General features: G+C 47.8%; 1 protein-coding gene across 2 annotated transcripts in view; it reads right to left on the minus strand.

Moving 5' to 3' along the window:
• LOC119958718 (neuropilin-2-like) overlaps positions 1-23,220 on the minus strand; it is a 141,606-nt gene that overhangs the window by 34,305 nt on the left and 84,081 nt on the right. For both annotated transcript variants that reach the window (XM_038787297.1, XM_038787298.1), the window contains exons 11-15: positions 13,689-13,805; positions 5,500-5,661; positions 3,536-3,798; positions 3,326-3,422; positions 992-1,039 (exon numbers count right to left, since the gene is read on the minus strand). In XM_038787297.1, coding sequence (XP_038643225.1) covers positions 992-1,039; positions 3,326-3,422; positions 3,536-3,798; positions 5,500-5,661; positions 13,689-13,805 — 687 coding nt within the window. The remainder of the gene's footprint in view (positions 1-991; positions 1,040-3,325; positions 3,423-3,535; positions 3,799-5,499; positions 5,662-13,688; positions 13,806-23,220) is intronic.

The following is a 23,220-nucleotide window of genomic DNA, read 5'->3' on the forward strand; positions in this document are numbered from 1 at the left end:
TTTGACCCCACAGGTCTTTTGTGGCGGATCACGCTCGCTGATGTGCCCAAGGGCAAGAAATGCCACCCAAGCCAATCTGATCATTCAAAATGGCCACGCTGGACCCGGCCTGCTTTCCAGGGTGGGGCCTGTTGTGAGGCAGAATCCAACACAATCAAAAGCAGGAACTGGGGGACAAGCAGGATTCCATGATGCACCGTGGCTTTACTTCTTTGTAACTGGGCGATGTGATGAATGACATTATTAAAAATAAAACGGCAATACTTATCAACAGAAAACTTATGGCAGTCAATCTAGAGATCACTTTATCAGATTAAATTCGCTGCAATATATATGCCAATCAATTTGCTCCCGGCATGCTAAATGAAACCTAAAGTGCTGAAAGTATGCTTTGACATACCTCGTGCGCGTGCTTCTCCAAATGTCCTCCCTCTAGCACTTTTGCAGAGGTGTTATCCTGTTTCTAACAAACAGGTTAACGCCCCTGTAAAAATAAGCGAGGAGAGAAATTCTGGACCAATGCATCAAGTGCTCATCCCACAGAGTACTTTCTCAGCCCTCAAAGTTCCAATCTCCTTTTGGCACTCTCAATTTTGTGGCAAGCCATCCTCGAGACATCTGATGCAAGACAAATGGCAACTCCAGATTATTGTGACCATTAACTTAAATTGCAGGACGCTCACAGTGAAGGTTTTCAATCAGCGTTTCAAGGTTCTTTCAGTGTTTTTGGAGCTTAAATTGGTTTGCTCCAACTCGTGTCTTTAACCCGAAATCAACGTGGCTTTGTAAAAGCCCGTACTAATTGACCAAATTTTGCTGGAATGATCACAGTTCGACCAGGCCGAGAGCTTGGAAATCAGTGAGAACATTCAGTGACGGAGAAAATCACCCTTGCATTACCATTACTCGATTCAACATAGTTCTTTCTTTCTAAACACCCACTTATCTGAATAATTGTCTTGCAGCCTCAGATAGAATACCATCAACTCACCTGTCGGTGTATCACTTGCATGGATTCCTGGAAAGGCACTGATGGGTTCTGCAAATAAAACATACCAACTGTTAGCTCTCTGAATTTACAAGGCAACACATCAGCACAGTCTTGTTCTCTTTGTTCCAAACAACAACACCAGCAATAACTTGCGTTTACTTAGCATCTTTAAAGTGGCAAGACATGTTAAAGCTGATTCACAGGAGGGTCATCAACACTGTGCCAACTGGTAGATATTATGGCATCTCGGTCAAAGTGGTGGATTTTAAGGAGCCACATCTTTTGAACAGACAACCCACTGGTGTTTTTGCAGTTACTACAAGAAAAGAAGGGTCTGAGCTCAAAATGTCAGCAGACTCCTGCACTGCAGTACTGAGGGAGTGCTGCACTGTCAGAGGGTCTGTACTGAAGGAAAGCTCACTGCCGGGGGTGGCATCTTTCAGTTGAGATGTAAAATCGAGGCCCTATCCACCCTCTCAGGTGGATGTAAACAAGTACACTGAATCATTTTGGAGGAGAACAGGCTAACTATCGCCAGCTTCCAAGCCAACATTTATCCCTCAATCAAGAACACTGAAAAAGATTGTCTAGTTGGTGTTCTCTGTGGGAACTTGATGTGCTTGATAGGTCTGCTGCTTTTCTGCCAATACAGTAATGACTACACTTCAAAATTGACTATAAAGCACTCTGGGGTATCCTGAGGCTACTCTTTCTTCAATGTGAAATTTCTGCCAAATGACCCTGCAATCCATTCTCTGGCCTATATGCACCGAGATGTGTTGATTTACTATATCGGCTGGTGTTCCACATTTCTATGTCTTCCTCTCCCCAAACACCACTTTATATGCCAACACTGAACCTAAGGCTTGCTGGCATCGCCACAGGTTGCCAAAGAGCTGGCTCCCCTGATTATGGCAGGTTACACGTGCTCTCCATCAGATCATGGAGATGGAAAGATGGTGCATGAGATAGCTGCACATTTTATCAACTGATACACAGTTCCTGGAAATAACTCAGAAAAGTGGTACCGATGAGACAAGGACAGGAAGGGTGAAGAAATAGACCAAATTCATTGTCATTAAGTCAAGGGATTCTCAGTGAGTTCACTTAGATCTTATTCTCTTAGAATCTTGCAACATTTCCTTCAGCTTCTCTTTAATTGTACTTCACGTGTCGTTGTTCGCCAACGGTTGACAGGTAACATTCCGCCATTCAATAAGATCATAGCTGATCTTTTGTGGACTCAGCTCCACTTTCCCACCCGAACACCATAACCCTTAATCCCTTTATTCTTCAAAAAACTATCTATCATTATCTTGAAAATATTTAATGAAGGAGCCTTAACTGCTTCACTGGGGAGGGAATCCCATAGTTCCTCCTAAACTCAGTCCTAAATCTACTTCCCTTTATTTTGAGGCTATTCCCCCTAGTTCTGCTTTCACCCGCCAGTGGAAACAACCTGCCCACATCTATCCTATCTATTCCCTTCATAACTTTATATGTTTCTATAAGATCCCCCCGCATCCTTCTAAATTCCAACGAGTACAGTCCTAGTCTACTCAACCTCTCGTAATCCAACCCTCTCAGCTCTGGGATTAACCTAGTGAATCTCCTCTGCCCACCCTCCAGTGCCAGTACATCCTTTCTCAGGTAAGGAGACCAAAACTGAACACAATACTCCAGGTGTGGCCTCACTAACACCTTATACAGTTGCAGCATAACCTTCCTAGTCTTAAACTCCATCCCTCTAGCAATGATGGACAAGACTCCATTTGCCTACTTAATCATCTGTTGCACCTGTAAACTAACTTATTGTGACTCATGCACTAGCACACCCAGGTCCCTCCGCACAGCAGCATGTTTTAATATTTTATCATTTAAATAATAATCCCTTTTTCTGTTATTCCTACCAAAATGGATAACCTCACATTTGTCAACATTGTATTCCATCTGCCAGACCCTAGCCCATTCACTTAAACCATCTGCAGACTTCCAGTATCCTCTGCACTTTTTGTTTCATCATTCATCTTAGTGTCATCTGCAAACTTGGACACATTGCACTTGGTCCCCAACTCCAAATCATCTGTGTAAATTATGAACAATAGTGGGTCCAACACTGATCTCTCAGGGACACCACTAGCTACTGATTGCCAACCAGAGAAACACCCATTAATCCCCACTCTTTGCTTTCTATTAATTAACCAATCCTCTATCCATGCTACTACTTTACCCTTAACGCCATGCATCTTTATCTTATGCAGCAACCTTTTTTGTGGTACCTTGTTAAAAGCTTTCAAAACAATTCCTTGGTGACAGTGGGAACTTGATACTTACGAAAACATTGGTCAAGTGACACATGTGATGCAATGGCAATATCATCAATTGCAAGGTCCCCACTAGCACCAATTCCTGCGATACCTTCAATGATGACCTAGGAACAGGGGGTCAACAGGAAAATGGAATGTCAGAGAAAGAGGAACACTCACCATTAAAGCAGAAAGGTATTGCTATTGCTGTAGCTGAACGTAAAGGGGGCCAAGGTACCTGATAGTCAACATTGTATCCTGGTAGGATGATCTTTCCCTCTTTCCATTTGTCCCCTTGATCTCCACTCAGTGACCACAGTGTCACATTGTTCATCCTCTTCCTCAGCAGCACTCTCAGGGTACCAACGTTGGCACCGTGCATGTGGTACCAGAACATCATGCAACGATGGCTGTTGATGGGTGGCACCATGGGACTAAGCAGCCTGGCACGCTGTCCTTCAACCACCTTTGCAGCTTCGATGTGCAGGTAATTCCATTTACCTACAAAAGGAGAAACATAAAGTGTTCCTGAGATGGAGACTCTCTTTCATATCGAGTGAAACCACTGTTATTTGGCTCATTGCTCCTTTTGCCCCCTGTGAATCTCCTGAAGCATGGATGGGAGTTTTTATGTCAATCCATCAGAGGATAAAGCCAATTGGATAAATGGTTTGTTTGTCGGGTTGCTATCTCTGGCTGGACGTATTCCTGGATGTTTCGTCAAATGACTTGCTGCTTCTAAATGGCCAGACCATCCACTCCTGCCTTTGCTCGTTTTGTAGATGGTACACATGGCTGCTGCTATGCGTCAGTGATGGAGGGAGTAAATGTTTGTGGAAGGGGTGCCAATCAAGCGGGCTGTTTTGTCTTGGATGGTGTCAATCTTTTTCAGTGCTGTTGGAGCTGCACTCAACCAGGCCAAGTGAAGGATATTCCATCACAATCCTGAATTGTGCCTTGTAAGTGGTGGACAGGCTTTGGGGAGTCAATAGGTGAGCTACTCACCACAGGATCCCTAACCTCTGACTTGTTCTTATTGCCGCAGTATTTATGTGGCTGGTCCAGTTCAGTTGCTGGTCAATGGTAACCCCCAGAATACTGATAGTGATAGCAATGATAATCCCATTGAATGTCAAGGGGCACGTTTTACTTTGTAAAACATCCCATGGCGCACCACACGAGTGTAATCGAACAATATTTGATACTGAGCCACCAAAGAAGATATTAGGAAAGGTGACCTAAAGCTTAGCCATAGAGGTAGGTTTTAAGGAACATCTTAAAGGAGGAAGGAGCAGTAGAGAGAGGTGGAAAGGTTCAGGGATGAAATTCCAAGCCTTTGAACCCAGGCAGCTGAAGCACAACCAGCAATGATGGTGACAAACATCAGAGTCCAGAACTGGAGCAGCACAAAGATCTGGGAGGCTACAGAGATAGTGAGGAGTAAGTCCATGGAGGGACTTGAAAACACATCACAGCACTAGATTCAATATGATTGAGACATGCTTTAAAATTGGTCTTGAGTACTCCTGGGCTTGGGAGCGGCAATTCAGACAGACTTCCTGCTCTCATTCCACTGCTACGGGCGGCATGGTAGCACAGTGGTTAGCTGCCTCAGAGCTCCAGGGACCTAGGTTCATTTCTGACCTCGGGTGACTGTGTGGAGTTTGCACTTTCTCCCCGTGTCTGTATGGGTTTCCTCTGGGTGCTCTGGATTTCTCCCACTGTCCAAAAATGTGCACGTTAGTTGAATTGGCTGTACTAATATTGCTCAAAAGGTTAGGTGGGGTTACGGGGATAGGAGCGGAGGATTGGGCCGAGGTAGGGTGCTATATCAGAGCATGGGCCTGTGCAGACTCGATGGGCCAAATGGCCTCCTTCTGCACTGTAGGAATTCTATGATTCTACTGCTTCTTCAATGAAAGTCAAACAAGCACAGGACTGAACTCAGCTTTTGTGACTCCACACACCCCCCTTTTCCCAAACATTGGTGTAATACCCAACCATCACTCACTGCAAGAATGTCAACCCAGAGGGAAACGAGCACCAGTTGAATTGTTCTCCACCATGAATATGAAACTAAGCAATAAATGGAATCCAATGAAAAGCTCTCCATGGTGGTGGGATGGGACATGGGGAGTTAGGGGGGTGGAGAATGGAGCTCTGGGTGAAGATTGGCACCGCCTCAATTTAACATTGACTTACCTGGGCTGTAGTCCTGGTTCAGTCCTAGATCTTCAAACTTAGATCTCCCAGAGTGGACCACCCATTTGGACGTTGCTGATGGATCATGTGTCCATCCACAGAGCTCACTGTCCCGTGAGTCCCCAAAACTGCAGTTGAAGCCTTCGATGCTGGGGTGGATTTCTGCATAGACAGAAATAAATGTCCAATCAGGAGACATATTCATTCATTCATACTGAGTTCAAACAGACCTTTCATCTTGGCAGGTCCAAGCACCTTCAGCCACAGTTTAGGAGTCACGAACTGATGCAATCGGCATAAATGCTGTTGAATGGCGGATGAGGTATGTGTAACTATCAGGATGTGAATTGTTTTAAATGCCCCGCTCTTAAACATGAAAAACATAAGCTGAAACTGTCAATGAGAGTTTTTAAAAAACCTCTGCCGGACTTGTTTGATTTGACCATCTGGCATAGGTTAGAAAATTCTCTGATTACCATCAGAATATGCAGTTTCAAGAGAGCTCTTGGTTAACACTTCCACAAGGGATATTATTATTATGTCATTATGAATGCTTGGCTGAGTTTCAAAAGCTACAGTTATCTTAGCAGGCAGCACACAGTTTAGTTGATTAAAGAGGCTACTAAAGGATTAATTGTATTTGATGAGTGGTCTGAATAGATGTGTGTTTGCTTTTAATCAGGGATTAACCACCTCAGGAGATTTAAAAGCTTTGAATGTGTTCGATGAATGACAGTTTTATCAAGTGTGTAGGAGTGAGAACTGTGTTGGATTATTCAACATTTTTTAAATCTCCTCATGGCTCCTGTGGTCTACCCATCATGGATAATGACTATGGAGGTGGCATGGGAGTATGATGGGGCATTGAGGGTTGGCACAGGGGTTGGTTTGAGGCTAAGGAGGGGTGAGGGCTAGAACAAGGTCCCAGAGAACCAAGTCGGGCCTTTCAAGCAGCCCACCTCAGCAATAGAGCAGTGTGGTTGCCTAGGATTTGCTTCCAGTTTCAGTGGTCAGGAATCGGGTCTCACCCTCGACTCACCGGAGCCAAAACTGGGTCAAACGGAGCCCTTTAAACTGAGGTTCCCCAACCCGAGTGACCAGTCTCGGTAGCAAAACCTCGGTCCCCAGTGTATGTTTGAGGCGCTACCAGTGACCAACTGGAGCGTAAAAGCTAACTGTACTCCACTCCAGCAATGTAATTTAGCCCAACCTCAGGGGAAAAAATATCATTTTCACACCTGTCACCTTGGTGGTTCTTTGGAGCGAGCACACCAAATTCAGTTTGGCTGTGTCCTGTGGGCAGTCCTGTTCTCTCAGAACTGGATGGTGATGCCCAAAGTGATGAAAATAGGACCCTTAAAATCCTTGCAAGCAGATCTCAAAACACAAAATAACAAATCCGCAATAACCTTTCTCTTTCCCCCATCAATTAGCTCCTTGTGGTTTTATGGTTAATCCCTACGTAACATGAAGAATCAACCTACTGCTCGTCTTATGATCAAACTTCAAAGTGGTGAGTCTCCTCATCAGGAGCCCTAATCAAGCACCAGGCTTTGTAACAAGACTCTTTGAAAAGGGAATGTAATCCCTTTATGCTGAAGCTACCTCTTGTGGAGAGGTCAGGTGGAATTAATTTCCCCAAAAGTGTGTCTGTTCAGTCAACCCCTGTTTTTCTTAATAGCTACAGCATGCGCAATGCCTTCTTTATGTTTGCAAATACTTTAACTTTTAACATTTGATTTAAATATGCAAGAAGCAATGAAACAATTATCAATTTAATATTGCATACAAGTCTGATGAAAATAAGCAAGGTGCAAGCTCATGCACTGTGTGTGAGTCAATAAAATACTTTCTCGTTGCTTGTATAAGAGGGGGTTGAAAGAGAGAGAGGGGGGAAAACAAAAATCAGCAGTAAAAAGGATGCAAATGGGCGGGAAGACAAGAAAGGTGTGAAATATAATGTGAGAAGTAGTACTCACGGATTCTGAGAGAGAGAGAGAGAGAGAGAAACCATGGCAAGGCTCAGTGCTTCCTGATGTCACCATGGAAACAGGGACAGGAAAGGCAAATATGGAGGTACGGGAAGCTGAACCTGAGCGATCCCGAGCTGGGGAGGGCCTCCATTCAGTCAGCAATCGAGACGAGAAAGTGGCGCGAGATGGGAGTTAGAGCAGAAGAAAATAAAATGCCTCAAGGAACTAAAGCCAACACATCGTCTCTTCACACCAGCTGAGGGCAAATCCGGTTCTCATAACCCATGAGGGTAAACTGAGGGAGACAAATGTTCACGCCAAGTCTTGCTCCCAGTGAAGATGTGCAGGGAGAAAGTGCAATGCCGCGCACCCAGTTTTTGCACTTGCCCCACCCTGCTCCCGAACATTTCATTACCTTCCTGTTCTTCATCACTGAGGGCAAAGCGATTCATGCTGACTGTTGTTTCACAGGCACTCGTCTTTCCTTTGAAAGCATTGCAACATTTGTAATGGCATTAGACAACAACACTTATATTTATGGATGGGGAAGGGAGTGTGCAGTATATGTTTGAGATGTTTGAGTGACGACATCCCGGAGATGCTGGGAGTGCGGGGGTTTTGACAAACTCCATCGCAGGGGCCCAGCTGGTATTTTATGCCAACACAATGGCCAAACAAACAGCTGACTCATGGTCAAGTGGGAAACTCTGAAGAAGACTGAGCCAAGGAACCTTGAGAATGTATTCAATGGTTGGGGGGTGTGGGGGGTGAGAGGCTCAGGGCTTGTAGATGAATGTGAGGTGGGGGAGGGAGAACATTTTATAATATTGGGCTGGTCTGAGAGGACCTGGAGAGGAGTCTGATGAATCACAGGGTGGGGGAGTGGGGCTCTGAAACTCAAAGGGGCGGAGGATAGCCTGAAAATCACAGAGGTTGTACAGCAATTGCAAGGGTTGTGAAGTTTCTATTCAGATGTCTGCAGTTCAAAGTGGGATTGAAAGACATTTGGGTGCATGAAAATCACAGTGGGCTCTGAAGGTAATGGGAATAAGGGCGCCTGAAGATCACAGTAGGGGGTGGCGGGAGAAATCTGAAGATCCTCAGGAGGGAGGTGTGTCCATGGTAGTGAGGAGGGAGGAAGAGATTGCAGGTAGGAAGGCTGGTCATGGGAGGTCTGACCATTGCAAGGAATCACTTTTCCAGCACTGCTTGTGGACCGGGAGGAGCGGGGATGCATCTCACCATGCACCGAGCAAACCTTCTGCCGCAGAACATCCCCTCCAGAGTTAGGTTTAACTCATGCCTCCTGATCCGACTTTCTCCCACTTACCATGTGGAGAGGTTGGAAAGGTTAATAAAGCTCCCCACCCCTCCCACCTTCCCCATTTTAGAGATGAAATGAGTGGATGTTGTGCTGGTTATGGGGGGGATGCCATCAATCTTTGGCAAGTTGGCCCAATAAAGAACAGGATAATGGAGTCACCCGTGCCTCTCACACACTCCACGTGAGTTTATTTATAACTGTGGACTTCAGAATATCTCAGGAGAATGCAAACTATATATATAGGGATGGATTCTCCACACCTTCGCGGCGAAATTGCGGCCGACACGCGAGCAGAGAATACATTTTCCAACAAGAAATCGGGACCGGCAGCGGTTCACCGATTCTGCGGGCCCCGATAAGTGGCGTACTTGGGGAGTACACCGCGCCACCTGGGGCCACAGCCAGAAGCCCACTCCGACATCCTCCACCCCCGACTGGCCAAAGCCCCGACGGCGTGGAACTAATGTACTCCAGCCAGTTGGGATATTCGCGTGGCAGATGGGGACTCAGTCCGCGGCCACCCTGGTCAGGGGCGGGCCGATTGGAGGCCAGGGGAGGCCTTATAGGCGGCCGGGGAATGTTTGTGCGGGGGTTGACTCGGAAGTGCGGGGGCCCGTATCTGCAGCAAAAGCTGCGAGATGTATTCCGGGTCCCTGCTAGCCCCCAGCAAGGCTGGGAAGTCGTGTCCCTTTGATCCAGGATTTTCAGGAGTAAAACTCTACCGTTTTGGCGCCGGCGTGGGGACATAGTCCCATTAATGGAGAATCTAGCCCATAGTACTTGGCTGTCGATGCTTTCAGTTACTTATTTCACTCAACAAACTTTATGGGTCTCATTATTTACCAGTGCACTTTTGCTGTTGTGCATTATGTTCCGTTTTGCAACTTCAAAGCTGCGTTTTTGAATCTGGCATATAGAAATTGAGTGTTATCTGTTTATTGGTCAGAATTCACCAGCCTAGATTTTATTTATCATAGAATCATAGAATTTACAGTGCATTCGGCCCATCGTGTCACACGGCCTCTGAGGGAGCACCCTATCTAAGCCCACATCTCCACCCTAACCCATAACCCTGCAATCCCACCTAACATTTGGACACTACAGGGAAATTTAGCATGTCCAGTCCACCTAACCTGCACATCTTTAGACTGTGGGAGGAAACCGGAGCGCCTGGAAGAAAACCACGCAGATACGGGGAAAACGTGCAGACTCCTCATAGACAGTCATCCAAGCCGGGAATCGAACCTGGCGCTGTGAAGCAACAGTGCTAACCACTGTGCTACCGTGCTGCCACGACTTTACTTGACTAAAACTGGCAGTTCCAGTTAGCTAGCCAAAGGCCATCAATTGAGGCCTAGATGCCAGTACAAGAAAATGTACACTTGGCAGCAATTGAGTCATTCAGGATGTAAATGATGGGCTGGATTCTCCGTGCAGTGACGCCGAAACTGCGAAACACAATCGGCCGGAGAATCGACTCCGACGCTGAAATCGGGCTTGACGCCGGCTTCGGGCCGATTCGGAATTCTCTGGCCCCCCCCCCCCCCCCCCCCCCCCCCCCCCCCCCCCCAACTCGACAAAATCGCAGCGCTCGCCGTGCGACCCGGAAATACAATACGCATCTCATTATCTGCCCTGACGACCGATTCTCCGGGGTCTCAGCGATTCTGCGCCCCAGATGGGCCGATTTCCCGACGCCGTGTTTCTAACATCCTCTATAAAATCGTGAAGCTGGCGTGCTGGCTGAGGCGGCTGCGAGAGGAGGTAGGAGTTGGCGTGGGGGCAACTGTGGGCTCCCGTATCGGACACCGACCGTACTTTCTGCATGGGGGGGCCCTGCCAGGGCTGGGGGAGGGGAAGGGAACGCGGGGGGAAAGGCCGAGCAGCCGGGGAGCCCCCGACAGGACAGGGGCGGTGCCCACGCACCAAGTGCCATTATGGCGGCCATTTTGCTAGCCACCCACCCCGGCCCCTGGGTGGACGTCGTGAAAATGGCCGTATGGGTCAGTGCCGCCTGCTTCCCCGGCCACCCCACTCAACCGGCAACACCCACCGGGGAACCACCCAGAGCCACACCAACAGCAGCCCCCAGTGGGGGCAGTGTTATCAAACGGTGGCCAACCGCAGGGACGGGCGCCAGGACTGGAGTCACCGATGGGGTCGGGTGCGAGGGTGAGGGACATACGTGGCTGGGGTGCGCGGTGACAACTGGGGTCACCATGCAGCCCATGGTACCTGGTTGTGCACAGGTGTATGCGCTATGATGACCCGTGTTCCCCTCACCCCCTGCAGATAATCATGTACGGTCATCAGCCAGCGATGTTGACCGCCGTAGCGGCGGCCATTACCCTGCATGCAGCTCTGTAGATCTGTGAGCGGGGGTGGCTCAGAGAGGAGGCGGAGGCTGCGGCAGAGGAGCGGGTTGCAGAGGGACAGGTGGCAACCACTCAGGCTGGAGGGCCGGCCAGCCAACAGGACGAGGACGGGGATGAGAAGGAGATGGAGCCAAGGAGGTGCTGGATGGCGTATCCCATGACCGCATGTCCTTTGAGGAACTCCTGGACCGGGCATGCAGGAGGAGACTGAAGATGAGTAGGGAGACAGTGAGACACATCTGACACATGATGGCACACCTGGCATCACATGGGAATGGGGAGTACATCCGCTACTGGTGGCCGTCAAGGTGACGGTGGCCCTTAACCTCTGCGCGATGGGGTCTTTCCTTTCGCCAAGTGGGGACCTGTCTGGCATCTCCAAGACATCGGTGCACAGGTGCATCCTTGCTGGCACGGGCGCCCTGTATGCCCTGGACCAGTACATCCAGTACCCAGTGGACCGCGCCCACCAGGATGCCCAGGCAGTGGGTTTCGCTGCCGTCGCTGGGATGCCTCGGGTCCAGGGGGTAATTGATGGGGTGCTTGTTGCCCTGCGGCACCGAAGGATAACAGGCCGCTGTTCATCAAACGAAAGGGGTACCACTCCATGAACGTTCAGGCGGTCTGTGACCATCAGATGAGGATCCTGCGCCTCTGTGCCCGATACCCGGGCAGTGTACATGGCCCGTTCGTGTTGGCACAATCTGTGATCCCCGACATGTTCGGGGGACACACCCCACCCCGGCTGTGGGGCTGGTTGCTGGGCGACAGGGGTTACCCATTGCGGTCATGGCTGATGACGCCTATACGGAGGCCACAGACCTACGCTGAGCACCACTACAATGATGCCCATTGTGCGACCAGGGGTGTTGTCGAGTTGCTTTGGGGTCCTGAAAATGCGCTTCAGGTGCCTGGACAACTCTGGAGGGGGCCCTCCAGTACGAGGCTAGGAGGGTCGGCCGCATCGTGGTGGTCTGCTGCATCCTCCTCAATATAGCCCAGCAGAGGGCGATGTGCTGGAGGAGGGCGAGGCGCAAGGCAGGCCTCGTCAGACGAGGAGGATGATGAGGGGGGGGGGACAATGAGCGGAACATGGGGTCTGACCAGGCACGGGAGGCCTCACAACGCCATCGCCAGGGCTAGTGAGCACGGGACACATTAATCGGGACACGTTTCACCAACAAGTGTGGGGGCGGGGGGGGGGGGGTTGCTAGGCAGTGGCACAGACACCACAGTAACACCCCCCTTCACCACCGAACAATACCATCTCCCACCACCGGCCACCCTCATCCCCCACACCACCAAACCACCCGCATGCACACCCCCTCCGTTATATATACCAGCGGCACTACGAGTCGGGGGCACTGGGTTGCCAGTGACAGCGGGTCTGGTCCATGGGTGACAGCCCGCTCTGCGATGAGCTCCATGCTCAACATCGTCCCACCCCCACACCCATCAGACAGAGCACCAAGGCTGGTTTTAACAGTGTGAACATGTGTTTATTCCAAACAATTAATTATATACAGTCTGTTCCCTAGCCCCTATAACTTTGCACCCGTGCCAACTGAACTGGTGTCTAACTTTCTGGCCTCATGGGCCTTAACACTACGCCAAGGTGGTTCCCCTCGTCAAAGGGCAGGAGTCACAGCAGTCTGCTTCCACTCCTGCTGTTCCGTCTGGGGAACCACCTTGCTCTGTCTGATGGTGGGACGGTCAGTGATGGCCATTGGAAGTGAGGGGTGGTGGACGAGTGAGGTCCAGTGGGTGGACTGTGCAGCACCCCCCCCGCCCCCCTCTCCCCCGGCCGTCTCCATCACTCCGTCCCCAGCTATTCAACAGGGCCAAGTGATGGACTGGCCAGTTCGCATGCAGTGATCACCCAGTGGAAGGTGCTACTGTGGGGCATGAGTCAGACATTGTCAAACGATGTTGAGCATGGAGCTCGCAACCAGGCAGAGGACTCGCACTTGTGGCACGTCGGCGACCTCCCTCTCCTCTGGCCCGCTGACAATGTCTAGTGCCCTCTGCTCAGTCACGGTGAGGTGCCGCAGGTCTGGTGGTTCCCCTCCGGTCATCTCCCGCTCCCGGCAGTTGTGCACGGCCTTGTCATGGTGGGGGGCAAACACCAACAGTGTTTGACGGCTCGGCGCATGCAGCCCAGAGCTTGGCCAATAATCCATTGTTTCTCTGGATTATTGGCCAGTGTTTCTCTAGATTATTGGTCTGTGTTTCAGCGGGCCATTGACCAGTGTTTGCCGTGGTTATTGGCCCGGTATTTCTCTGGATTGTTGGTCCACTGTTTCCCTGTGTTGATGTTGAACAAAAATCAATTTTTGTAGGCTGCGGCAAATACAAGAGTAATTAATTTAATTGTGACGGAATTACATTCCTTATTTTCCTTCACTTATTTTCTGGCACCTTCAGAGAATAGTTGAAAATCGATAAATTTGTAATAAATGTTAAAGTGCAATTAGACTACTGCAAACTACCGCAATGCTCACAGGCCTCTGAACTTACCAAGAATATGTGGGCTGGCTTTGCAGGAGGGATCATCCTCATTGATACACGGGGCCTCCGTGGCATTTCCTCCAACCCACTGTGTGGACACAATGGTCGCAGCAGACGTGGTGGTTGCTGAAAGAATAAAGCAATTCTAGGGAGGTTAGGTAACAAATTGACAATTTTATATTATTTTATTTATATTATTTCACGTCAAAGAGTTTAAAATCTGGTGTGCCGAAAGTTAAAAAGATTTGCTGTAACAGGCAACCTGCTGGAGAGGGTTAGAAGCTGCAATTATACAGAGGCACATCATTCCCTCCATTCAACTCAAAGTCATTTGCAACCAGTGAATTATTTTTGCTGCAGGCTGGACCAGCTGGATAAGAGGTGAGGTGAATGGTTGCAATTCCAATTCTCTTCCCACACCTAATGGTACTAACGGCAGACTTTTGTCTTTTCCATAGCTAGCTATTCCTGGAACAGGTCGCTAGTCTGTCGCCAGTGGCTGGTGTAGCTTGAGGGGCGCCACTCCACAGCAAGTGTGGCTTGCTAGGGGTCTCTCCCACTCGTATCGCCAGCCATTGGCATGTTTGGAAGGATTTTACAGATTGATACTCAAACTGTTTGGCCGAGTTATGAACGCACCTTCCTTAGCCATCCAGACCTGGGGTGGGACTCAAACCTAGAGCTTCTGGCTCAGTGGCAGGGATGCTACCCACTGCGCCACAAGGACCTCCCGAGGTGCATGGTAGAAAGGGAGGAGCTAAGCCAGACTGAAAATATATGCCAACTTGCATTTATATGGCACCTTTAATGTAGCAGAGAATCCCAAGGCACTTCAGAGGATCTGTTAACAGATATTAGAAGCTGTTGGCGACAGGTGACCAAAAACGTGTTCAAAAAGGCAGGCCTTAAAGAGTTTCTTAAAGGAGGAGAGAGATGTAAAAAAGAGGAGTTTAGGGAGGAAAACCTCGAGCTTGGGGCCTAGGCAGTTGAAGACATCACTACCTGTAGTGGGGTGAAGGAGGTAGGAGATCTGCAAGAGGCTGGAGTTGTAGGCTCACAGAGATCTCAGAGGGCTGCAGGACTGGCGGAGGTTACATCATTGGAAGAAAGTGCACATCAATGCATCGCTGCCTGCCAACTCAGACCAGGACTTCTCATTTTGATTAACCTTTCGGAGAATGCATTTCATATAAACCTTGCCTAGATCTTATAATTAATACATTATAAGCTATTCCCCAATGGATTGACAAATTATCTTCACTTTCAGACTGAGCAAGATTTGCAAGTTATGAAAATGGGCCTTGGCACACACAACACACCCATAAATACACACACAAACACGCACACAAAAAATTACAAACACACATAGACACACGAACATGCACAACACACACAAAAATACACACAACACATGCAAACACATAACAAAACACTCACACACACACAATGCACACCAAACATTCACACATACACAACAAACACACATAACACAAACACACAAAACACACACAACACACACTCAAACACACACACACACAACACTCAGACACAAACACACACACAACACACCAAAATCTGTGATCAATTTAGAACACAATGCCCTGTAAAAATGATGTCTGGCCTGTGTCCCAACTTCAAACATGAAGAGAACAGTTAGTGTTCTGGATAATGCTTACAGCTTCATATTGGAATACAGTTATTATAAAGATGAATGAATTCCTTTCTTTCTTTCTTGGTCCCACTTGGCTCACTTTCAAATATTGTCCGCACAAATCTTTTCTTGATCACAATAGCTTTTTAAAATTCCTCAGAAGCTTTGCATTAAATAATTGCTAAAAGCTGACAGTTTCCCAGAATATCTGATCCAAATGATCTGGGTTCAGCAACACATTACACTTCCTAATAAAGTAATGGGATAGGAAATACAATGCGGGAGCTGATTGAAGGAGTGCATAATCCAGGCTGACACCTTACTGCAGCACTGAGAGAGTGCTGCAATCTCAGAGATGCCATCTTTCAGGTGAGCCGATAAACCAAGGTGATTTGTTGACCTTCTCAGGTGGCTATGGCAGATCCTACATCACCAAACCTGGAACAGGAGGAGAATTCAACCTTGGTGCCCCGGCCAACATTCATCCCTCAACCAACATCGCTAAAACGGATTATCAGGCCATCATTGCATTGCTTTTTGTGGGACCTTGCTGTGCACAAATTGGCTGCTGAATTGCAGAACATGCTGTAAGGAGACTGGCCACAATTCAAAAAGAACTTAATTGGCTGTGGAACACCCTATGATGTTCTGTGAAAGGTGCAAGAATGATGTATTTCCGCGATAGACACTCACAAAAACAACACTGGGAATGTTTCTTTGTCCAACAGTCTGTATCTATTGACAACAAACTTGACCAAAGCATAAGTGACATCCCACTGCTATAGTCTATTTTTAAACCAGTCTGACTGACAGCACCAGGAGCAAACAGTCATTGTTCTGACTGACAGATTAGTTAAAATATATATTAAATAGCATGAGGAGTTTTGTTCTTTCAAATTTCTGGTTGGCGAAGCACTGATCAGCTCTGGTGGAATTTACAGGTTTAACAAAAGCGCCCTTCCACAAAGGGTCATTTTGTATGAAAAAGAGTATTCTAACTCAATACAACTTGACAATATATCAGATCTTCCAATAAACTACAAATGGATAAGCGGTCACAGTTTCCAAAAAACTGCAATGAATCAGAGCTTCCATAAAATACAACTGGACAATTGCTCACAGTGTCAATGAAATACAACTGGACAATTGGCCACAGCTTCCATTAAACTATATCCAGACAAATCACAGGTTAATAGAAATACAATCCATAATACCTCCTATGAAACTGCAACTCGACAAATTGTCACAGCTTCAATGAAATACAATCTGACACTCAATCACAGCTTCCATTAAACTACAATCAGACAATGAGTCACAGCTTCAATGAAGTACAACCAGACAATCAGTCACAGCTTCCAGTAAACTACAACTGGACAATCAGTCACAGATTCCTGTAAACTACAACTGGACAATCAGTCACAGCTTCCAGTAAACTACAACTGGACAATCAGTCACAGCTTCCTGTAAACTACAACTGGACAATCAGTCACAGCTTCCTGTAAACTACAACTGGACAATCAATCACAGCTTCAAAGAAATACAACTGGACAATCAGTCACAGCTTCCAGTAAACTACAACTGGACAATCAGTCACAGCTTCTAGTAAACTACAACTGGACAATCAGTCACAGCTTCCAGTAAACTACAACTGGACAATCAGTCACAGCTTCAAAGAAATACAACTGGACAATCAGTCACAGCTTCCAGTAAACTACAACTGGACAATCAGTCACAGCTTCAAAGAAATACAACTGGACAATCAGTCACAGCTTCAAAGAAATACAACTGGACAATCAGTCACAGCTTCCAGTAAACTACAACTGGACAATCAGTCACAGCTTCCAGTAAACTACAACTGGACAATCAGTCACAGTTTCAAAGAAATACAACTGGACAATCAGTCACAGCTTCCTGTAAACTACAACTGGACAATCAGTCACAGCTTCAAAGAAATACAAGTAGATAATCAGTCACAGCTTCCAGTAAACTACAAGTAGGCAACAATTATAGCTTCCAATAAAGTACAAGCGGACAAAATCGGTCACAGCTTCAAACAAATATAACCGGACAATTGGTCACAGCCTCCATGAAACTACAATTAGATACTCAGTCACAGCTTCTAGTAGACAACAATTGGACAATTGGTCACAGCTTCCAGTAAACTACAACCGTCAATCGGTCACAGCTTCAAAGAAATATAACTGGACAATTGGCGTCCACATTCAGCAGTGATAGCGATTGGTAGAACCCACATTGCTCCGGGTCCTTATCCTTCTTCAAAATTAAAGATATTGAGGCCTGCGATAACTTGGGGGAAAGTACCCCCTTCTCCCTTGTTTTATTAAATGTCCTTACCAGCAGAGCCCCCTGGTCTCCCAAAAACCTTTTATAAAATTTGATCGGGAAGCTATCTGGGCCCAGGGCCTTCTCTGCCTGCATCGCCCCCATACCCTCCATCACCTCCACCAGTCCAATGGGTGCTCCCAACCCCTCTAGCAGGTCCTCCTGCACCCTGGGGAACGCCAACCTGTCCAGGAATCGTCACATTCCCTCCCCCCTGGTCGGGGGCTCCGACTCATAAAACGTCCTGTAAAAGTCCCCAAATTCCCTGATTACCCCCACCACCATTCTTTACCACTCTCCTCCTCCTGTCCTTCGCCCTTTCGATCTCCCGCACTGCTTCCTGCTTCCTATGTTACCTACTAGCCTTCTCCCCGTACTCATACAATGCCCCTCTGGCCCTCTGCAACTGCCCTACTGCCTTCCTTGTGGACACCAGCCCAAACTCTATCTGAAGCTCCTGCCTATCCTTCAACAATCCTGCCTCCAGGGCCTCTGAATACCCCCTGTCCATCCGCAGAACCTCACCCACCAACCTTGCCATCTCTGCTCGCTTCTCCTCCCTATGCGCCCGGATCGATATGAATTCCCCCCTTAACAACTGCCTTGAGCGGCTCCCACAGCGTGGCGTCCTCACCTGTATCATTCAGTTTAATTTACCGCCAGATAGCGGCCCTCACCCACTCACACCTCCTCATCCACTAACAACCCCATATCCATCCTCCACCCGATCCACTTGCAAGTCCACACAATGCGGTGCGTGGTCTGAAAACCACGATCGCCGAATATCCCGAGTCAACCACCCTGCCAGCAGAGTCTTATCCATCACAAAGTAATCGATCCATGAGTACACCCAGTGCACATGGGAGCAGTACGAAAACTCCTTATCCCTCGGACTCCCAAACATCCACAGGTCTCTCTCCCCCCCCCCCCATACATTCCATGAACCTCTTCAGCTTCTTTGCCCCTGCCGACACCCTTCCCGACCTCAGGCTCAACTGGTTCAGCCCTGGATCAATGACTGTGTTAAAATCCCCCCCCCCCCCCACATAATCAGCCAGTGAGAGTCCAGGTGCGGGGTCTTCCCCAGTACCTGCCTCATAAACTCCACATCGTCCCAATCTGGGGCATAAACATTTACCAGGACCTTAGGCATCCCTTCCAGCTTCCCACTCACTATCACTAACTTTCCCCCCGAATCTGTTACTATATTTCAAACCTCAAACGCCACCCGCTGATTTATCAGCACCGCCACCCCTTGTGGCTTCATGTCTAATCCCAAATGGAAGACTTGCCCTACCCATCCTTTCCTTGGCCTTGTCTGATCCCCGATCTTCAAGTGTGTTTCTTGTAAAAAGGCAACGTTTATCTTCAAGCTCCTCAGATGCATGAAGACACATGACCATTTAATTGGCCCATTCAGCCCCCTCACATTCCATTTGGAGGCACCCAAACCCCCCCCCCTTCATCCATACCCCTTCTTAGGCCAGTCCCCGGCCCATGCCACGCAACCCTTCAGGTGCACCCTTGGATGTCCACCGTAACCACTCCCTCCCATACTACACCACAGCAACAATACCTTTGTCAGCAACCCCCCCTTCCCCCATTTTCCCCTGAACAAAACAATAACTCCATCCCCCTTTGCTTCACTAACCACCTGATCACCCCCCACTGTGTTCCCTTTAACTAGCCCGCCCATTTTGCCTGGTAGCCCCCGCCCAAGATGCCTATGCCTCCCATCCCCCGCTGATTCCTCTCCCGCTCGCACACCTGACAAACAACAATAAAACAAAAAAAAACTCACCCTCATCACGACAAAATATCTCGAAGGAGAAAAGTTCTCCAACAATCAACAAACGAGAAAAAATATACAAGAGAAAATGGACAGAAAGAGCACCAAAACCCTCACACCTCCTCCACAGTTCAGTGTCCTCCTTCTCCTGCCAGTCCATTGTCTCATAAAAATACCATCGCCTTCCCTGGTGTTCCAAAATAATGTAATCGGCTATCAAAAGTCACCCAGAGGTGGGCCGGGTACAACATCCCAAATTTCACCTCATTGAGGTCTACAAAATCATGAGAGGTATAGACAGGGTGGCTAGCAAGAAGCTTTTTCCCAGAGAGGGGGACTCAATTACTAGGGGTCGCGAGTTTAAGGTGAGAGGGGAAAAGTTTAAGGGAGATATGCATGGAAAGTTCTTTACGCAGAGGGTGGTGGGTGCCTGGAACGCATTGCCGGCCGAGGTGGTAGAGGCGGGCACGATAGCATCATTTAAGATGTATCTAGACAGATACATGAATGGGCAGGGAACAGAGGGATACAGATCCTTAGAAAATAGGCGACAGTTTTAGATAGAGGATCTGGATCAGCGCAGGCTTGGAGGGCCGTAGGGCCTGTTCCTGTGCTGCAATTTTTCTTTGTTTTTTGTTCTTTGTTTACCCCCTTTTTAAAGAGGGCACCTTTCACCCAATTAAACTCAGCTCACCTCTTCGCCACGTCCGCACCCGGGTCCTGGTACACCCGAAACTCGCTCCCCTCCCAGGTGCACCTCCTCATCTGCCTTGCCCATCTCAATATCTTCTCCTTATCCAAGAACCGGTGAAAACGCACCACCATCGCCCTCGGCATCCCCACAATTCTTAAATTCTGTCTCCGGGAGCGATTCTCCATGACCTCCACCTTCTTTAAACGCTTCTGGGTCTCTCGCAACAGACCCACTTCAGCCACCAGGAGGCGAGCTGCTCCTCGTGCTCCCCCACCACCTCCTCCACTTTCCAAATTTAACTCGCTCTGGGACTCCAGCCTCTGCTCCACGCGGTCAATTCTGCTTTTAACTTAGGTCCTCCTGGGCCTCCCTCCTCTGCTAGCTGAACTTCTCATTTAAGAAGTCCACCAGGTGCTCCGTCGGCCATTGGGCAGGCAGGACAGGTCCTTTACCTTCTGCCATCTTGACCTGTGTTGCATGAAGATTCTCTTGCTCCAACTGCTTCCTTCTTCTCGACCGACTTCTGGTCCGTGGATTCATTCACCAGCCCCACCAGTGGAGTTTAGCTTTCTCCAGTCACCCCTGCACCTATTCTCCATAAAACATCCGCCCAGCAAACGGGGAAAATGTCTGAAGAAACATCCTTGAGCGGGAGCTGCCAAATGTGCGACCACTCACTCCATGGCCTTCATTGAAAGTCAATCAGCCACACCTTCCATTAAAACACAATTTGCCAATCACTCACAGCTTCCACTAAATACCAATCGATAATTGGTCACAGTTTCCACTAAACTACAACAAACAATTGGTTAAGGCTTCCATTAAACTACAACTGGACAATCAGCCACAGCTTCAGCGCAATACAACTAGACAATTGGATACAGCTTTCAATAAACTACAACTGGACAATCACTCACAGCTTCTACTACACTACAACTGGACAATAACTCACAGCTTCTACTACACTACAACTGGACAATAACTCACAGCTTCTACTACACTACAACTGGACAATCACTCACAGCTTCTACTACACTACAACCGGACAATCACTCACAGCTTCTACTACACTACAACTGGACAATCACTCACAGCTTCTACTACACTACAACTGGACAATAACTCACAGCTTCTACTACACTACAACTGGACAATCACTCACAGCTTCTACTACACTACAACTGGACAATCACTCACAGCTTCTACTACACTACAACTGGACAATCACTCACAGCTTCTACTACACTACAACCGGACAATCGCTCACAGCTTCTACTACACTACAACCGGACAATCACTCACAGCTTCTACTACACTACAACTGGACAATCACTCACAGCTTCTACTACACTACAACTGGACAATAACTCCCAGCTTCTACTACACTACAACTGGACAATCACTCACAGCTTCTACTACACTACAACTGGACAATCACTCACAGCTTCTACTACACTACAACTGGACAATCGCTCACAGCTTCTACTACACTACAACCGGACAATAACTCACAGCTTCTACTACACTACAACCGGACAATCGTTCACAGCTTCTACTACACTACAACTGGACAATCGCTCACAGCTTCTACTACACTACAACTGGACAATCGCTCACAGCTTCTACTACACTACAACTGGACAATCACTCACAGCTTCTACTACACTACAACTGAACAATCGCTCACAGCTTCTACTACACTACAACTGGACAATCGCTCACAGCTTCTACTACACTACAACTGGACAATCGCTCACAGCTTCTACTACACTACAACTGGACAATCACTCACAGCTTCTACTACACTACAACTGGACAATCGCTCACAGCTTCTACTACACTACAACTGGACAATCGCTCACAGCTTCTACTACACTACAACTGGACAATCGCTCACAGCTTCTACTACACTACAACCGGACAATCATTCACAGTTTCAACTGGACAGTCGGACACCGCATCTGCTAAACTGTAACTGTACAATCGGTTACACCTTCAATGAAATACAACCTGACAAAAGTTGACAGCCTCCAGTAAGCTACAACTAGCCAATTGATCACAGCTTCCACAAAACTACAATTCGACAATCGGTCACCGCTGCCACAAAACTACAATTTGACAATCGGTCACAGCTTCCATTAATTTATAACTGGGCCATCAGAGACAGATTCATCAAAATACAGCCTGGCCATGGATGACCAGTAAACTATAATTCAACAATTGGTCACAGCTTCCACTAAACTACTAATGGACACTTGGTCACAGCTTCCATTAAACTAAAACCTGACAATCGCTCACAGCTTCCATTCAACTCCAAATAGACAATCAGTCGGGCTTCCAGTAAACAATGACTAGACAATCGGTCACTGCAACCAGTAAACAACAATGACAATCGCTCACAACTTCCAGTAAACCACAACTGGACAATCGGCCACACCCTCCACTAAACTACAACCAGACAATCAGTAACAACTTCCATTAAACTACAAAGTCATTCATAGCTTCTGTTAACATACAACCGGATAATAGCTCACAGCTTAGATTAAACTACATCTGGACAATCGCCCACAGCTTCCACTAAACCACAACCGGACAATCAGTCACAACTTCCATTAAACTACAACTGGCCAATTGGTCACAGCCTCCAGTAAAGAACAACCAGATAATTGGTCTCACCTTCCACTAAACTTCAACTGCACAGTCGGTCACATTTTACGCCAAACTACAATTGGACAATCAGTTACACCTTCAACAAAATTGGAGGATCCGTCAAAGTAGCACGCACAGACAAGCAGGCAGAAAACAAAACTGGGTTTATTTCAATGTACAATAACCTCCTCCTACTGAAGGGTCTTCCACCCCAGCCTGTACGCAGGTCTGGGTTTATATACTGGCGAGATTTCACATGTTAAGCGGGAAACACCGCCCCCGTTATTGGGGAAGGTCATATTCTATGGAGGTCACGGAGAATCTGATGGTCCTTATACTGTGATCTCCACGAGGGTTATAACAGAAATGCAACCTGACAATCTAGCAAACTACAACTAGACAATTGGCCACAGCT

Source organism: Scyliorhinus canicula, chromosome 2 (assembly GCF_902713615.1).
Source record: "Scyliorhinus canicula chromosome 2, sScyCan1.1, whole genome shotgun sequence".
NCBI classification, from domain to species: domain Eukaryota; kingdom Metazoa; phylum Chordata; class Chondrichthyes; order Carcharhiniformes; family Scyliorhinidae; genus Scyliorhinus; species Scyliorhinus canicula.